Here is a 19,133-nt window from a genome sequence, read left to right as displayed (position 1 = left end):
GTTTCTTAAATTTTATTACCATTTAAGCATTAACATTGTTCTGTACAGTAATACCACCTTTGTAGTCATCAATGCATTATGATCCTGCATTTAATTAAACCATACTGATCAAAATTTGAATTCCACTAAAGTCAAAGATATGAAGAATATACTAAAAACTTTAAAAGACCACTCTGATGTTTGAGTAATGACTTAGTTCATGAAGAAGGGAAGGCAGAAAACAAAGAATGATAAAACTCTGAATATCATATAAAATGTGTTCTCATTATTAACATTCATTTTTAATTAAGAATCAGGAGGACCTAGTTCTGCATTTCATAGATTTGTCAATATTGAAAATGAGGAAAATATCTAGAATTGTTTTTGACTGAATTAAGATTTGTATAAATATGCATGTCTTAATTTCTTTAGATCAAATTTTATATTTTATTAGAGGGGAAGGGAATTTCTCCTTCTACATTATATCTAAAGAAGTTGGCTATATTTAGCTGAGACCATGGATGTTTTAACTCTAATATTCTTCTTCACTTTCACTTTTCCATGAAGTTTTATGAAGTAAGGGTGTATAGGCAGAATTGAATAACATAGAAACTAAGGAGAAAAAATTTCTAAGCAGGTAGAATTTGGCACACTGAGAAATATTGCTGAAGATACTGGGATGTATAATCTTAAAATGAATTGTTTGAATCCAAAGTATGGGCACAGCGCTCAATGCCCATTTACTTATTTCCTTTGTTTCCAGACCTCTTTTCTTTTTCCAGAGGTGTCCAAGCTACATAGAACTGGAAATCTAACAAGTGTCTCAGAATTCTTCCTCCTGGGCCTCTCAGATGATCCAGAACTGCAGCCTTTGCTCTGTATCCTGTTTCTGTCCATGTACCTGGTCACCGTGTTGGGAAACCTACTCATCATATTAGCCGTCACCTCTGACCCCCACCTCCACACTCCCATGTACTTCTTCCTCTCCAACCTGTCTTTGGCTGACATCAGTTTCATCTCTACCACTGTTCCCAAGATGATTGTGGACATCCAAACTCACAGCAGCGTCATCTCCTATGGGGGCTGCCTGACACAGATGTCTATTTTTATCCTTTTTGGGTGTATGGATAGTATGCTTCTGTCTGTGATGGCTTATGACAGGTTTGTGGCCATCTGTCACCCACTGCATTATACAATCATCATGAACCCATGCACCTGTTGCATCTTCTTTTTTGTGTCTTTTTTTGTTAGCCTTTTGGATTCCCTGATGCATAATGTGATTGTGTTACAACTTACCTGCTTCAAGGATATAGAAATTTCTAGTTTCTTCTGTGACCCTTCTCAGCTGCTCAACCTTGGCTGTTCTGATACTTTCATGAATAGTATAGTCAGGTATATTATCGTTGCCATCTCTGGTTTTCTCCCTACCTCAGGAATCTTTTTCTCTTACTATAAAATTCTTGTCTCCATTCTGAGAGTCCCCTCATCAAGTGGGATGTATAAAGCCTTTGCCACCTGTGGCTCTCACCTGGCAGTGGTATGCTTGTTTTATGGAACAGCCCTGGGGGTATATCTCAGCTCAGCCATCTCCCTTTCTCCAAGGAAGGATGTAGCAGCCTCAGTGGTTTACACTGTGGTCACCCCCATGCTAAACCCCTTCATCTATAGTCTGAGGAACAAAGACATCAAAAAGGCCATGTGGAGGTTCCTCAGCAGAACAATCTCAGCTTAGGACCTGGCCACCCATTTGAGTGTAGGCTAGAAAATGTAGCAAAACAAAACAAAACAAAAAAGCCCTGGAGATTTAAAATTCTACTTTTATTATGTCATCAGTTTTGCAACTCTTATGACCTTCATATTTTTCTTTGCTTTCCACCTGAATATTGTTTCTGTTTCTGGTTTAACATGACAGTGGGAGATCGAGGCTCCTTTGTGTGCCATAATCACTTCTTACCTGAATTTCTTTATATCTATGGAGACTCTATGATTTATCTTTGGTGGCACACACATCCTCGAAGAATGAATACTTCCCTTTCAATATATTGAAAATTTATGAGTTTTGCACAGCTGTTACATCGTTTCCATAGTAAATTATGTATCTATATTTTAAATCCACACATGCAGTTATGGGTGACGAGGCATGTCACTACTTCTTAACCTAGGCTTTTATTGAAAATATCTGGGAAGAGTAAAAATACTGACCTTGTGTTTCACCACCAGACACTCTAAGTCTACTTGGTTGTGGCCTAAATATGAGTATTTTTCAAAGGACTCAGGTGGTTCTAGTGTATGGCCAAGATTGAGAACTACTGATGGAAGTCAGAATTTTCCTTTAAAAGTGACCTTTATACTTTGGGTCATAACTGCTCATGGACAAATGCTAAAGATCCAGAAGAGATCAGAGGTCAAAGGGTAGAAGTTATGAAGACTCTGCTGTAGTAACAAGCAGTGCATTTCCCCCATTATTTCCAATAATCTTCACATGGATTATTCTACACCATATGCATGGACTTTGCTCTGGGGTGGGATGCCCAGAATAACTCCTCTATGTTGCATCTTGTGTTGATCTTAGGTACTTTCAACATGATCTGTAAATATCTCTTTGCCCTAAATGCTCAGGTGATCCCTTTAAACCCCTCAAGCCCTTGGTGGAGTAGCTTCTTCCTTCACTTATGATGGCTATGTTACTTAATTTTCTTTCTTTCTTTCTTTCTTTTAATCTTTCAGCCATTCAATAGCTATTTAACCAACTCTCTGTGTTAAAACTTTTCACTAAAATGATTAAATGAATTATTCCTGGATGACTGCCACTCAGCCAAACAAATAATGAAATAATGCCATTTGCAGCCACCTGAATGGACCTAGAGATTGTCATACTGCATGAGGTATGTCAGAGAAAAACAAATATCATATGATATCACTTATATGTAGGATATATGCTGCTGCTAAGTCGCTTCAGTTGTGTCCGACTCTGTGCGACCTCATAGATGGCAACCCACCAGGCTCCCCTGTCCCTGGGATTCTCCAGGCAAGAACACTGGAGTGGGTTGCCATTTCCTTCTCCAATGCATGAAGGTGAAAAGTGAAAGTGAAGCTGCTCAGTCCTGTCCGACTCTGAGCGACCCCATGGCCTGCAGCCTACCGGGCTCCTCCATCCATGGGATTTTCCAGGCAAGAGTACTGGAGTGGGGTGGATTATCTACAAAACAGAAATAGTGTTACAGATGTAGAAAACAAATTTATGCTGAGTAAGGGGCAGTAAGGGATAAACTGGAAGGCTGGAACTGACATATGAAAGTGATGAAGTTGCTCAGCTGTGTCCGACTCTGTGCGACCCCGTGGACTGTAGCCCACCAGGCTCCTTCATCCATGGGATTCTCCAGGCAAGAGTACTGGACATATAAACACAACTATATCCAAATAGATAGATGTTAAGAACCTGCTGCTGCTGCTAAGTCGCTTCAGTCGTGTCCAACTCTGTGCGACCCCATAGACGGCAGCCCACTAGGCTCCTCTGTCCTTGGGATTCTCCAGGCAAGAATACTGGAGTGGGTTGCCATTTCCTTCTCCAAAGAACCTACTGTATAGCAAAGGAAGGAACTCTACTCAATACAGTGTAATGAACTATATAGAAAACATTCAGAAAAAGAATGGATATATGTACAACAAATTCACTGTAGTGTACACCTGGAAGTAACACAACATTGTAAATCAACTCTACTCCAATAAAAAAAGTTTTTGAAAAAACACTAATTGGTTTTTCTTTACTTGACTGACTCTTGACTGATACTATAGCACGGGGTATAAAGATTTGCTCTTAAGTACCTGTGATTGGAAGATGCAAAATGTGCCCAGGAAAGACAGGTGGAAGTCAAGGGTATGTCTTAGCTTTGGGTACGCAGCTGGAGAATAGGTGGTATCATATTCCAATCGCTGTGTGACTCCAATGATGCCTGAGGTACATTGAGTCACCCAAGTCTTCATAGTACGTTTACCTTCTTTCAAGGGAGGACTTCTCCTTTTAGTAGAAACAGCCTGGTTAGGACTTCACTTGATTGCCATACCTTCCTGTTCTCTGTCTCAATAATTACATCTTAGGTCTCCTATTGAGTTCTGCAAGACAAGTCAGTTCAGTTCAGTCTGACTCTTTGCAACCCCATGGACTGCAGCACGCTGGGCCTCCCTGTCCATCACCAACTCCCGGAGCTTGCTCAAACTCATGTCCATCGAGTTGGTGATGCCATCCAACCATCTCATTCTCTGTCCTCCCCATTCCTCCTTTCTTTAGTCTTTCCAAGCCTCAGGATCTTTTCCAATGAGTCAGTTCTTCGCATCAGGTGGCCAAAGTATTGGAGCTTCAGCTTCAGCATCAGTCCTTCCAATGAATATTCAGGACTGATTTCCTTTAGGATGGACTGGTTTGATCTCCTTGCATTCCAAAGGACTCTCAAGAGTCATCTCCAACACCATAATTCGAAAGCATCAATTCTTTAGTGCTCAGCTTTCTTTATGGTTCAACTCTCACATCTGTACATGACTGTTGGAAAAAGCATAACTTTGACTATATGGACCTTTGTTGGCAAAGTAATGTCTCTGCTTTTTAGTATGCTGTCTAGGTTTGTCACAGCTTTTCTTCCAAGGAACAAGTGTCTTTTAATTTCATGACTTCAGTCACCATCTGCAGTGATTTTGGAGCCCAGGAAAATAAAGGTTGTCACTATTTCCATTGTTTCCCCATCTATTTGCCATGAAGTGATGAGACCAGATGCCATGATATTAGTTTTCTGAATGTTGAGCTTTAAGCTAACATTTTTACTCTCTTCTTTCACTTTCATCAAGAGGCTCTTTAGTTCTTCTTCACTTTCTGCCATAAGGGTGGTGTCATCTGCATATCTGAGGTTATTGATATTTCTCCTGGCAATCTTGATTCCAGCTTGTGCTTCATCCAGCCTGGCATTTTGTGTAATGTGTTCTGCATATAAGTTAAATAAGCAGGGTGACAATATACAGCCTTGATGTCCTCCTTTCCCACTTGATTACCATGCCTCTGTCAGAATATTTACATCTTAGGGCTCCTATTGCATTCTGCAAAATAAGTATCCATCACAAATTGAGATGTCACTTATTGTTTTTGTGGTAGTAATCTTGGCTGACTGAAAGCTGTGCAGACCTACTTTAGTTACTTTCCATTTTACCACTTAAGAAAATCACCAACCAACTCTACTGATGAGAGACTTTGATATTAAAAGAAAGAATATACTTGACAAAAGATAAAATCTTACTAGTTTAGGGAAAGAGATATCACCCCCAAAAAGTTACTAAAATCACTAAAATACTATATCTGCATATCCATTTAAGGTAACCTAAGTGACAGTCAAAGAATCTTGAAAGAAGCCAAAGTAATGCTACTTTGTGTGTGTGTGTGTGTGTGGTTCTGTGGTTTAGTTTTCTGTTTATGTTCTGTTAAACTTCTATCACTTAGTTTCTTATTAGATCGTGTTAAATTCTCATAGCAAATGAATACAGGGCACTTTAAATCCATAAATATTATAAGAGAAAGTATACACTTGAATAGTAATCCTAGGTATTCTACAATATTCATGGAATGATTTTCTGCAATGTTCACAATTGGTAATATGTCAGAAAATACATTCTGCTTGTATGGGTTTAATACATTACATTCCACAGAGAAGAGAAATCCTATATTCCATGTCTTTCACTGTCTGACTTATTTCACTTACCATAATGACCTAACAGAAACAGAAGAGATTAAGAAGAGGGGGCAAGAATACATAGAAGAATTGTATAAAAATTTCTTTTTTTTTTTAAGCAAAAGAAAGCACTTTATTTTTATTATACAAAATATTATCCAACAACACGTTGTTACACTGCTTATTACGAAAGTTTTTTTTTATATTTTTTATTTTTAAACTTTACATAACTGTGTTAGTTTTGCCATGGTGTGGCCACTCACCTAGATCCAGACATTCTGGAGTGTGAAGTCAAGTGGGCTTGAGGAAGCATTATGACTAACAAAGTTAGTGGAACTGATGGAATTCCAGCTGAGCTATTTCAAATCCTAAAAGATGACACTGTTAAAATGCTACACTCAATGTGCCAACAAATTTGGAAAACTCAGCAATGGCCACAGGACTGGAAAATGTCAGTGTTCATTCCAATTGCAAAGAAGGGAAATGCCAAAGGATGTTCAAACTACTGCACAATTGTGCTCATTTCACATGCTAGTAAGGTAATGCTCAAAGTCCTTCAAGCTAGGCTTCAACAGTACATGAACCAAGAACTTCCAGATGGACAAGTTGGGTTTAGAAAAGGCAGAGGAACCAGAGATCAAGTAGTCAATACCCATTGGATTGTAGAAAAAGCAAAGGAATTCCATAGAACTATCTACTTCTTCTTCATTGACTACACTAAAGTCTTTGACTCAGTGGATCACAACAAACTGTTAAAAATTCTTACAGTGAGGGGAATGCCAGACCACCTGACCCATCTCTTGAGAAACCTGAATGAAGGACAAGAAGCAATAGTTAGAACTGGACAAGGAACAGTGGACTGTTTCAAAATTGGGACAGGAGTATATCAAGGTTGTATATTGTCACCCTGCTTATTTAACTTATATGCACTGTGGACATCTTGCAAAATGCCTGATGGATTGGTTGACTCACAAGCTGGAAACAAGATTGCCTGGGGAAATATCAGCAACCTCAGATATGGCAGCAACCTGACACCACCATAAATGCAGAAAGCAAAGAGCCTCTTGATGAAGGTGAAAGAAGAGGAAAGTGAAGAAGCTGGCTTAAAACAAAAAAAAGAAAAAACTAAGATCATGGCATCTGGTCCCATCACTTCATGGCAAATAAATGGGGAAATAAGGGAAACAGTGAGAGATTTTCTTTTGTCTCTAAAATCGCTCCTACAGTGACTGCAGTCATGAGATTAAAAGATGCTTGTTTCTTGGAAGGAAAGCTATGACAAACTGAGATAGCATATTGAAAAGCAGAGACATCACTTTGCCAACAAACGTCCACAGAGTCAAAGCTATGGTTTTTCCAGTAGTCATACATGAATGTGAGAGTTGGACTGTAAAGAAGGCTGAGCACTGAAAAATTGATGCTTTCGAACTGTGGTGTTGGAGAAGACTCTTGAGAGTCCCTTGGACAGCAAGGAGATCAAATCAGTCAATCTTAAAGGAAATCAGCACTGAATATTCATTGGAAGGACTAACACTGGAGTGGAAGCATCATACTTTGGCCACGTGATGTTAAGAGCTGCCTCATTAGAAAGTACCTTGATGCTGGGAAAGATTGAAGGCAGCAGAAGGGGATGACAGAGGATGAGATTATTGGATGGCATCACCAACTCAATGGACATGAGTTCGTGCAAGCTCCGGGAGATGGTGAAGCACAGGAAAGCCTGGTGTGCTGCAGTCCACGGGGTTGCAAAGAGTTGAACACGACTGGGTGACTGAAAAACAGCAACAACAACACCTGGGAAGCCCCTGATCAAATCTACTGAGTTGCTATTTGGTCATAATATTGGAGGCATTGAGAACTGGGAAAAGAACATGACGTATGTCACATTATATGGTACAAACAACTACCTTGGTTTCCTTGTCTTGTGTCTATAAATTCATCTTTGTCCTAGAATCTTATTCCTAGATCTCAGTATGAAAGCATTTCAGTTTAGTGATACATTTTTGCCACAAACTAAATATTTAAATGCTACAACACCCAGTGACTTCCTCTCATATCCATCTGTGCATATCTACTATGTGATTTCCCTTAAAAATATCCTCTGTCACTTATTTATACATGGTTGCATAACATTCTTTCCTTCATATCCAATCTGATATGGTTTAAGTTAAAATTTTCTTCTTGTCACTTAAGGACAAACCAACCTCTGCATTCCTCAGGAGAGCACTCTCTGTCAGGAAGTTTGCATGGACAGGACTGAGAAGGTTACAGCCCAACACTCTCCACATACATCCCACTGTATCCAATAGCAAAAATGGATAAGCCAAATCCATATTTTATTAAAGTCCTCAAGAGCTGAGACCACAAAGAAACCAAGAGAAAACATATCCAGGTTTGAGTGGATTCCATTTGAATTACCAGAAATCAGAAACATGTGGAACATAGCATGTGGAAATTTGTTATATCTGTTCATGGAACAGCTACAGGTTGTCCGGACATTGATGGAGGGGCTCTCCTAGTGTATCAGAAACCAGGGGTCTACTTGAGACTGCATGACCTGAAGTTGTTGAAGTACCCAGGGGAGAAGAATGTCTACCCATTTGTAGTTTGTTTCCAGGGAATTTTTGTTGAGATCATGTTGGTGCAGTGAACCTGGGAATATACTGAAAAGCAGGTGGGCAAGACTTGATCTTGGAAGGGTTTGGCGCACAAAGATCTTATAGAGAATGAGGCCTGTATGGTGGGCAGGATCTGAGATGGTCTCACTTATCCCACCTCTTGGTTTTCATTCCATTGTATGTTTCCTCTCATCAACTGTGAACTAAAGTAAAGAGATGAAAGCATGTTATCTTTACAGACAGTTATTAACTCTGAAAATGGAAAGTGCATCACATCATTGGCTAAACCTCTTGCTACATAGATTCCATAATTGATAAAATGGACTTCAACGCATCAAAACCACACATTGAATGGATAAAACTGAGAAAAAAATGTCTGACATTATGTTAAGATCCTGCAAGTTGGAAGTAAGAAGCAAGAGTACATGGAATTTCCTCCTGAGATGAAGAAAGACCCAGACCCTTCCCAGGACATTCACTTTTCTCCTTTTTCTGTTTTGTTAGTATTAACAAGTCTCCAGAGAGTGGGACAACATGGACCAACTGGCTAATGATGAGCTTTGGGCATTGAGCCCTAAGGTCATACCTTTGTCAATAATCGGTCAGTGTCTCTAGCTCCTTATGTTGCCAGTTCTAATATTGTGGTCCATCCATACCTACTTCTCCATCTTTTGTAGGAACCTGCATTAGAAGGTCCAGCCTGAGTCTGTCTTCCTGTCCATCCTGTGGAGTGACCCTGAGACTTCATCACACACCAGGCAGGACAAGGGCAGTGAGTCTGTGCTCTTTGGTCATGTTCCAGCAGAGATGCAGCCCAGGCCAGTAAGTCCTGAGGGAGACAGTGATTGGTGAATGAAAGGAGTTTGGGGAGCATGATTTTATGCACAACATGGCAAACATGACAGTTGGGATAGACAGATGGGAGGGCACCAGTATACAAATTTCAGATTAGAGCCCTATGACACTTATGTTCTGGTGTGTGAGAACTCTGATTCAGAGTTCTGCTTTCACTATCATTGGTGTGGCTCTGCCAGGTATGCTTCCCACCAGAGCAGTGAATAGATCTCTGTAAACTTTCCCGCTTCCCTCCCCTGGTGGCTCAGAGGTTAAAGCATCTGCCTGCAATGCAGGAAACCTAGGTTTGATCCCTGGGTCAGGAAGATCCCCTGGAGAAGGAAATGGCAATCCAGGACTCTTGCCTGGAAAATCCCATGGACGGAGAAGCCTGGTAGGCTACAGTCCATGGGGTTGCAAAGAGTTGGACACGATCAAGTGACTTCACTTTCACTTTCAAACTTCCCCATGAGCACATCAGATAATTCTGCAAGTGCTGATGAAGATGGTGAGGAGGATGACATTAACCTTAATATCAGGTACTGTTACTTAAGACTTCATAAGTGTCAGGCTCTGAGGTATATGTTTTATGTTTCATTTTTTATTGCATCTGTACCAAATTATGGTCTTCCCAGGTGGTGCTAGAGGTAAAGAACCTGCCTGCTAATGCAGGAGACATGAGAGACTTGGGTTCAATCACTGGGTAGGAAAGATCGCCTGAAGGAGGTCATGGCAACCCACTCCAGTATTTTAGCCTGGAGAATTTCATGGACAGAGGATCCTGGCCGGCTACAATCCATGGGGTCACAAAGAGTCAGATTCAACTGAAGTGACTTAGCACACAGGCATGCACAAAATTATAACTGCCTCCATTATTAATAATAAGAGAAAAGAAGCACAACATTTTATGTCATATGTATCAGGTCATGAGTTAGAAAGTGTTAAAGCCAAGTTGAAGCCAGTCATTCTAGAGAGAATGACTCAAGACACAGGGAATCTGAGCAGTCTTCCTCTTGCCACCCAGTCAGTCAGTCACTTCCCTGTGAGTCTGGGCAGAAACTCCCTGCTCACTGTGCCCTTCCCTTTGGAGTTTTCTGGAGGACACATTGGAGGTTACTAGGTAACACTTACTGCATCAACTATAGGAAGGATGTCTGAAATCACAGACAAAAGTCATAGAAATATTTGGCACCTGATACTTCAGAGTGGGCTCCCCTGGTGGCTCAGACAGTAAAGAATCACCCTGCAGTGAGGGAGACCTGGGTTTGATCCCTGGGCAGGGAAGATCCCCTGGAAGAAGGCAAGGTAATCCACTCCAATATTCTTGCCTGGAGAATCCACATGACAGAGGAGCCTGGTGGGCTACAGTGTATGGGGTTGCAAAGAGGCAGACATGACTGAGTGACTAAGCACAGCACAGCACTTCAGCATAGATCTCTGTTGACTCTGTTCCTGGGTTTCCATTCACCTCTCCACTTTCTCCTATGTACTTAAAATCAGTTTCCTCAATCATTAAAGGGGACACAGAATCAGAGCCTTGTGGTCCATTCCTACTCAGAAAAATGAAAACAGTTCAAAATAATGTATCCCAGATGTATGTGTTGTTAAATCTCTGTACTTCTGCCAAACACTTTCAGGATGTTTGAAAAGAGTGAAGTTTAGGGTATGGGACTCAGAGAAGAAAAACTTAATTTTGAATCTTCTATGCTGCACTCATTCTCAGTGTGTTATGGGAAAGTTTTAGAATCTGAGATTTAGCCATGTCAACTGAGCTGATGGTTCACAGACAGAAACCCACTGAAGTTGGACTAAAATAATAATAGTGCTTTGTGTAATAATTGTATGATGAGCATACAAGAAGGGCAAGATACGTTTTTTATTTTTTTTTTACTAATAATGACTATGTTAATTTTCATGTTATCAAATTTAAATATCTGTTGATCTGATGCCCTAATCCCTGACAGGACATTTTATTTTTGTTTACATAAGTACATTCTTCATAGATGAAAAGAAATGACTGAGACTCATTAATTTCTGATTCCCCAGAGACTCTATCTTGTTGACACAGAGGCAGCAACAAGAATAAAATAAATCCAGTAAATTTTGTTTAAACCCTTCCATTTTTCATAGAAACAAAGTGTGCAGCCAAGTTCATGACACTGGTTGCTATTAGGGAGGTGTATGCAGAGAAATGGATTTGAGCTGAGACACCAAGAGAAGTTAAATTTTATTGTTAATGTTTCAAATCCATATGAATATGAAATCTGAAGCAAATATTAGAAAATGTTTCTGTTTTAAAAATAGTGTGAATTCATGATTATATAAATAGATGATGGTCATTGAGCTTTTTCTAAGTGTTAGACTGTATTCTAAAGCAGTGTTTATCAAGCCCAGCTTCAAAGAAAGGAGACCAAGAAACTCACATGTAGAGATCCCGAAATTGATTTGAGGCCGAGGCTGGGGTAAGTGAGTATTTTTAAAGTAAGCACATGTAAATAATAGATCAACTGGAACTGAAAACCACTTGTTTAAGCAATATTAATGATTTTTAAAAAACTATCTTGTAATAGTCCTATTCTGTAGGTTCAATTACTATCATAATTTCACAGATAAGGAAACTGCCCAGATGTGTTTGCATTATTCTATTTTAATCTTTTTTTCACAATTAAGTCATAGTTTGAAAGCCAAAATAAAGAACTTGAATTGCCTATAAAAAGCAGAATTAGAAGAATTACAACCCCTCTATCAGGACTGATTGACAGGAAAATTTGTTACCTTGACATAAGAAGGCTGGGTCCTGACCTGGGAGTGGGACCTTCCCTAGTGTTAACCTCCTCAACAGTAAATAAGAGGGTTTATGATCAGGAGAACAAAACCACTGGGTAAAAGGTGCTGAACATCAGGTAACATTAGGACATGCAAAGACCAAATGGAAATCAAATACCACCTCATATCTGTTAGGATGGCTATTATACAAAAAGACAACAAATATTGGGTAGGATGTGGATTTTAAGGGACACTTGTACTTGGTTGGTGGGAATGAATATTTGTACAGCTATTACACAGAAATCCCTTGCATTCCTATACACTAATAATGAGAAAATAGAAAGAGAAATTAAGGAAACAATTCCATTCACCATTTCAACAAAAAGAATAAAATACTTAGGAATATATCTACCTAAAGAAACTAAAGACCCATATATAGAAAACTATAAAACACTGGTGAAAGAAATCAAAGAGGACACTTAGAGATGGAGAAATATACCGTGTTCATGGATCGGAAGAATTGATATCATGAAAATGAGTATACTACCCAAAGCAATCTATAGATTCAATGCAATCCCTACCAATGGTATTTTTCACAGAGCTAGAACAAATAATTTCACAATTTGTATGGAAATACAAAAAACCTCGAATAGCCAAAGCAATCTTGAGAAAGAAGAATGGAACTGGAGGAATCAACCTGCCTGACTTCAGGCTCTACTACAAAGCCACAGTCATCAAGACAGTATGGTACTGGCACAAAGACAGAAATATAGATCAAAGGAACAAAATAGAAAGCCCAGAGATAAATCCATGCACCTATGGACACCTTATCTTTGACAAAGGAGGCAAGAATATACAACGGAGAAAAAAATCTCTTTCACAAGTGGTGCTGGGAAAACTGGTCAACCACTTGTAAAAGAATGAAACTAGAACACTTTCTAACACCATACACAAAAATAAACTCAAAATGGATTAAAGATCTCAACGTAAGATCAGAAACTATAAAACTCCTAGAGGAGAACATAGGCAAAACACTCTGACATACATCACAGCAGGATCCTCTATGACCCACCTCCCAGAATATTGGAAATAAAGCAAAAATAAACAAATGGGACCTAATTAAACTTAAAAGCTTCTGCACAACAAAGCAAACTATAAGCAAGGTGAAAAGACAGCCTTCAGAATGGGAGAAGATAATAGCAAATGAAGCAACTGACAAACAACTACTCTCAAAAATATACAAGCAACTCCTACAACTCAATTCCAGAAAAATAAACGACCCAATCAAAAAATGGGACAAGGAACTAAATAGACATTTCTCTAAAGAAGACATACAGATGGCTAACAAACACATGAAAAGATGCTCAACATCACTCATTATCAGAGAAATGCAAATCAAAACCACTATGAGGTACCATCTCACACCAGTCAGAATGGCTGCTAACCAAAAGTCTACAAGCAATAAATGCTGGGGAGGATGTGGAAAAAAGGGAACCCTGTTACACTGTTGTTGGGAATGCAAACTAGTACAGCCACTATGGAGAACAGTGTGGAGATTTCTTAAAAAAACTGGAAGTAGAACTTCTTTATGACCCAGCAATCCCACTGCTGGGCATACACATCGAGGAAACCAGAATGGAAAGAGTCATGTGTACCCCAATGTTCATCGCAGCACTGTTTATAACAGCCAGGACATGGAAGCAACCTAGAGGTCCATCAGCAGATGAATGGATTAGAAAGCTGTGGTACATATACTCAATAGAGTATTACTCAGCCATTAAAAAGAATACATTTGAATCAGTTCTAATGAGGTGGATGAAACTGTAGCCTATCATACGGAATGAAGTAAGCCAGAAAGAAAAACACCAATACAGTATACTAACGCATATATATGGAATTTAAAAAGATGGTAACGATAACCCTGTATGCGAGATAGCAAAAGATACACAGATGTATAGAACGTCTTTTGGACTCTGCGAGAGGGCGAAGGTGGGATGATTTGGGAGAATGACATTGAAACATACATAATATCATATATGAAAGGAATCACCATTCCAGGTTTGATGCATGATACAGGATGCTTGGAGCTGGTGCACTGGGATGACTCAGAGGGATGGTATGGGGAGGAAGGTGGGAGGGGGGTTCAGGATGGGGAGCATGTGTACAACCGCGGCAGATTCATGTTAATGTATGACAAACCAATACAATATTGTAAAGTAATTAGCCTCCAATTAAAATGAAAAAATTTATATTAAAAAAAAGAAAACAGAATGAAGGCTCCTTAAGAAATTAAAAACTGCAAAAAATTGAAGTAGAACTACCTTAGGATCCAACAACCCTACTTTAGGTTAGATGCCAAAGAAATGAAATCAGAACCTTAAAGAGATATCTGCATTCCCATGTCATGGCATTATTATTTTACATAGTGAAAATATGGGTATGTGTCTGTTGACAGATGAATAATGAAAGAAAGCATCCTGTGTGTATTTAAAGAATTAGATGTTACTCAACCATAAAAACAAGGAAATCCTGCCATTTATGACAACAGGGATGGACCTGGAAAATGATATTCTTATTTCAAAAAATGTAGATGTAGAATCAGATACTGTATGATCTCATTTATGTGTGGAAGCTAAGAAAGTAAAAATCTTAGGATCATGGATTAGAACTGTAGTTGTGAGAACTGGTGGTGGAGAAACTTTCAGTTATGAAATGAGTAAATCTGGGGATCTAAATACAATCTGTTGATTATAGTTAATAATAATATATTATATTCTTGAAATCTGCTAAGAAAGATCTGCTTAACTGTTACTACACACACACACATACACACACACACGCATGAATAGAAATTCTGTGAGGTGACAGACATGCTAATTAACTTGATTGTGGTATTTGTTCACAATTTTGATGTATATTAAATCATCATTTTGGACATCTTTTAAAACACTTCATTGCATAACCCAAATATATGCAATTTTGTCAATCAAACTCCAATAAACCAAAAAAAAAGAAAAAGAAAAAGAAAAACAATGATGTAGTATTATCCCATGAGTACAGAATAGAGTCCAAAAATGCAAGTGGTATTACACATCAGACATTTTACTGAGGTGAAATTGAAATAAATAACCCCATATAAAAGAAAAGATTCCAAGAGGCTTTCTTAACTTTCATTGTCATTTAATCATTAACAATCCCCTGTACACTAACACCATCTTGTAGTCACCAATGCATTATGATTATGTGCACTTAATTAAACCATATTTACTGAAATTTGAAGTCCATCAATGGGGCCTCCCTTGTGGCTCAGCTGGTAAAGAATCCTCCTGCAATGTGGGAGACCTGGGTTCGATTCCTGGGTTGGGAAGATCCCCTGGAGAAGGGAAAGGCTACTCACTTCAGTATTCTAGCCTGGAGAATTCCATGGACTGTAGAGTCCATCAAAGATATCAAGTATATAGTAAATGGCCTTCAAAAGAAAACCTTGACATTTGAGTAATCACCTATTTCATGAAGGAAGGAAGACAGAAAAATAAAGAAGGATAAAACACTGCATATCATATAAAATGTGTTCAGATTATGAACATTCATCTTTAATTTAGAATCCAGATGACATAGTCCTGTGTTTCACAGAGATCTGTAGATATTCTAAATGAAGGAATTATCTAGAATTATATTTGAATAAAACAATATATATATATATATATATTGCTTCATTTCTTTAAATTAGAATTTAATTTTTCTTAAAGAAGGAAGAGAATGTCTCATTCAGGCTAATGGAGAGAGTAGCATGGAAACATATACACTAACATGTGTAAAAAAGAAGGCTGCATTTTACTGAGATGCTGGAGGTATTACTTCTAATGTCCTCCCTCCCTTTCATTTTTCAGTGAAGTTTTATAAAGTATGGGTGTATCAACAGAGGCGAATAACACATAAACCAAGAAGGAAGCAGTTCTAAACAGAATTTGTCACTGAGAAATATTGCTGAACGTACTGGGGTATATGGTCTTAGAAATGAATTGCTTGAATCCAAAATATGGACACAGTGCTCAATGCCCATTTAGTTATTTCCTATTGTTCAAACCCTCTTTTATTCTTCCAAAGGTGTCCAAGCAGCACAGAGCTGGAAATCTAACAAGAGTCTCAGAATTCTTCCTTCTGGGCCTGTCAGATGATCCAGAACTGCAGCCTTTCCTCTTTGGACTCTTGCTGTCCATGTACCTGGTCACCGTGCTGGGGAACCTGCTCATCATCCTGGCTGTCACCTCTGACCCCCACCTCCACACCCCCATGTACTTCTTCCTCTCCAACCTGTCCTTGGCGGACATTGGTTTCATCTCCAGCACTGTCCCCAAAATGATTGTGAACATCCAAACTCACAGCAGAGTCATTTCCTATGTGGGCTGCCTGACACAGATGTCTACTTTTACCCTTTTTGGTTGTTTGGATGATACTCTTCTGCTTCTGATGGCCTATGACAGGTTTGTGGCCATCTGTCAGCCACTGCACTACACTGTCATCATGAACCCATGCCTGTGCTGCTGCTTAGTTTTGGTGTCCTCTTTTGTTAGCTTTTTGGAGTCCCAGGTGCACAACTGGATTGTGTCACAAGTCGCCTGCTTCAAGGATGTGGAAATTTCTAATTTCTTCTGTGACCCTTCTCTACTCCTCAAGCTTGCCTGTTCTGACACTTTCACCAGTAACATAGTCATGTATTTTGCTGGTACCATCTTTGGATTTCTTCCTGTCTCAGGTATCTTTTTCTCTTACTATAAAATTTTTTCCTCCGTTCTGAGAGTCCCCTCATTAGGTGGGAGGTATAAAGCCTTCTCCACTTGTGGCTCTCATCTGGCAGGTGTTTGCTTATTTTATGGAACAGGCCTTGGTGTGTACCTCAGCTCAGCCATCTCACAATCTCCTGGGAAGGATGCAGTGGCCTCGGTGGTGTACACTGTGGTCACCCCCATGCTGAACCCCTTGATCTACAGTCTCAGGAATAGAGACATCAAAAGGGCCATGTTCAGGTTCCTCAGCAAAACAATCTTATCTCAGTACCTGTGTCATTCATTTAGAATGTAGGTTAGAAAATGCAACAAAACTATGCATGTGGACCTCAAATTCTACCTCTCTCATCACCTCGCTTTTGTAGTTCTTCTGGCCTTCAACACTTCCCCTTGCTTAACACCTGAGTGTTGCTGAGTTTGATGTCTTTAATGAGACTGTGGGAGCATTCTGGGATCCTTTGTATAGCTTAATAAATGCAGGATTGAATATTATTTTACTGTGGTAATGCTTCATTTTATTGTTAGCAGCCCAACCATCCTGGTAAGATGAATAACTTTTTTTACATATTTACAATTTACATCTTTCCCATAGTTCTTGTATATTTTCCATGTGTGTGCTCAGTTGCTCAGTTGTGTCTGACTTTTTGTGACCTCATGGATAGTAGCCTTAGTAGCCTGCCAGGCCCCTCTGTCAGTGGAGTTTTCCAGGCAAGAATACTAAAGTGGGTTGCCATTTCCTCCTCCAGGGAATTTTCCCAACCCAGGGATCAAACCTGTGTCTCCTACGTCTTCTATATTTGCAGATGAATTCTTTACCACTAGCACCACCTAGAAAGCCCAAAAGCAATAGACAGAGGAGCCCAGTGGGTTACTGTCTAAATGGTTTCAAAGAGTTGGACACCACTGAGCCACTAAACCCTTCCACTTCCATGAAAGGACAGAGGAGTTCTCATTGTTCTACATCCTCACCATCACATTGATATTTTCCATATTAGCTTCTATTTATCAATTCTGCATATGGAGTTTATGTGGGAGGATACATATAACCTCTTCTCAGTCCTGGTTTTTATGAAAATCATCCAGGAAACATAAAAATACTGACAATTGGGTCTCAATAACAGAGATTCTGATTTAACTGGACTTGGTTGTGCCCTTAGGATGAGGATTATTAAAAGCACTCAATGGTCCTACTGAGAATTACTGATATGAACCAATACTTTCATTCAAAGGTGCCCTTTATGGCTTGGGTCCTAACTGCTCATGGACGAAGATGCTAAAGTGATCAGACTTCAGTAGGGGACAATATGAAAAGCCAACTGGCAGTTTATTTCCTCCATTATTATTGAAAATGATTTGCACATATGGTCTCTCTTCATACCATACATTTGGGTCTGTGTGCTGGTTGTGAAGCTATCATCTTTGCCCCAAACTCACATTTATATACTTTGTTTGGGGTGGAGCTCTAAAATCCTTGCTCTATTTCCCATCTTGTGGTCATCTTATATACATTCAATTGTGGTCAGTAAAATTCTCTTTACCCTAAATCCTCGACTGTTCCCTTTATATCTCTCAAGGCCTTGGAGTTGTAGCTTCCTTCACGTTTTTTCTCCTTTTTTACTCATTCATCAACCATTTATTTTTCTCAATTGCATTTTTACAAAAAACCATCCACTCATTGTGACAAGCCAGCGATAGAATTATAAAGAAAATCATCCTTCCCCTCCTTTCTCCAACCTCATTTGCTGGATTAATTGAGTATTGCACCTAGGATTTCTTTCATCCTCTTCTCTATATTCAGATAGGCAAAAGCAAATGCAAGGAGTTTTTTTTTTTTTTTTTTTACCTTTTACAAAGAATAAGGTTGTTCCATACATATCACTCTGAAATTACAATCAATATGCATGGGTATTTTTTTGGTTTTTAATATTTATGTTGTCTTATAACTGGAAGAAAATTGATTCACAATGTTGTGTTGGTATTTGCCATACAACACGAATCAGTCATATTTATACATATATCACCTTCCTCTTGAGCCTCCCTCCTCTCTCCTGATCCCACCCATCTAGGTCATCGAAGAGCACCAGACTGGGCTCCCTGTGTTCTATAGCAACTTCTCACCAGGTATCCATTTTACACATGATAGTGTGTATATGTCCATGTTACATTCTCCTTTCATCCCACTCTTTTCTTCATTCACTGTGTCCACAAATCCGTTCTCTACATCAGGTGCTCCATTCCTGCCCCTCAAATAAGTTCATCAATACCATTTTTCTAGATTCCACATATATATATATATATATATATATATATACACACACACACACATTAATATATGATATTTGTTTTCTTTTTCTTTTTTTTTAAATTTTATTTTATTTTTAAACTTTACATAATTGCATTAGTTTTGCCAAATATCAAAATGAATCCGCCACAGGTAT

At 39.0% G+C, this 19,133-nt stretch overlaps 2 protein-coding genes across 2 annotated transcripts; both read left to right on the top strand.

Moving 5' to 3' along the window:
• The first annotated feature begins 749 nt into the window (after window positions 1-749).
• Window positions 750-1,711, top strand: LOC129623447 (olfactory receptor 18-like). The gene has a single exon (XM_055540934.1). The coding sequence runs from the start codon at window positions 875-877 to the stop codon at window positions 1,709-1,711; it is 837 nt and encodes a 278-aa protein (XP_055396909.1). The 5' UTR covers window positions 750-874.
• Window positions 1,712-15,983: 14,272 nt separating this feature from the next.
• On the top strand, window positions 15,984-16,990 carry LOC129623406 (putative gustatory receptor clone PTE01). Its single transcript, XM_055540840.1, has one exon. It carries the CDS (start codon window positions 16,127-16,129, stop codon window positions 16,988-16,990), a length of 864 nt encoding a protein of 287 aa, XP_055396815.1. The 5' UTR covers window positions 15,984-16,126.
• The last annotated feature ends 2,143 nt before the right edge of the window (window positions 16,991-19,133 follow it).

Source organism: Bubalus kerabau, chromosome 1, assembly GCF_029407905.1.
Source record: "Bubalus kerabau isolate K-KA32 ecotype Philippines breed swamp buffalo chromosome 1, PCC_UOA_SB_1v2, whole genome shotgun sequence".
In the NCBI taxonomy this organism is placed as follows: Eukaryota; Metazoa; Chordata; class Mammalia; order Artiodactyla; family Bovidae; genus Bubalus; species Bubalus kerabau.
Note: the sequence above shows the minus strand (reverse complement) of the source record. Positions and strands in the feature narration are given on the sequence as shown.

Excerpts from the sequence above, each read along its gene's own strand:
- LOC129623406 (XM_055540840.1), top strand. The coding sequence starts at position 16,127 with ATGTACCTGGTCACCGTGCTGGGGAACCTGCTCATCATCCTGGCTGTC.
- LOC129623447 (XM_055540934.1), top strand. The coding sequence starts at position 875 with ATGTACCTGGTCACCGTGTTGGGAAACCTACTCATCATATTAGCCGTC.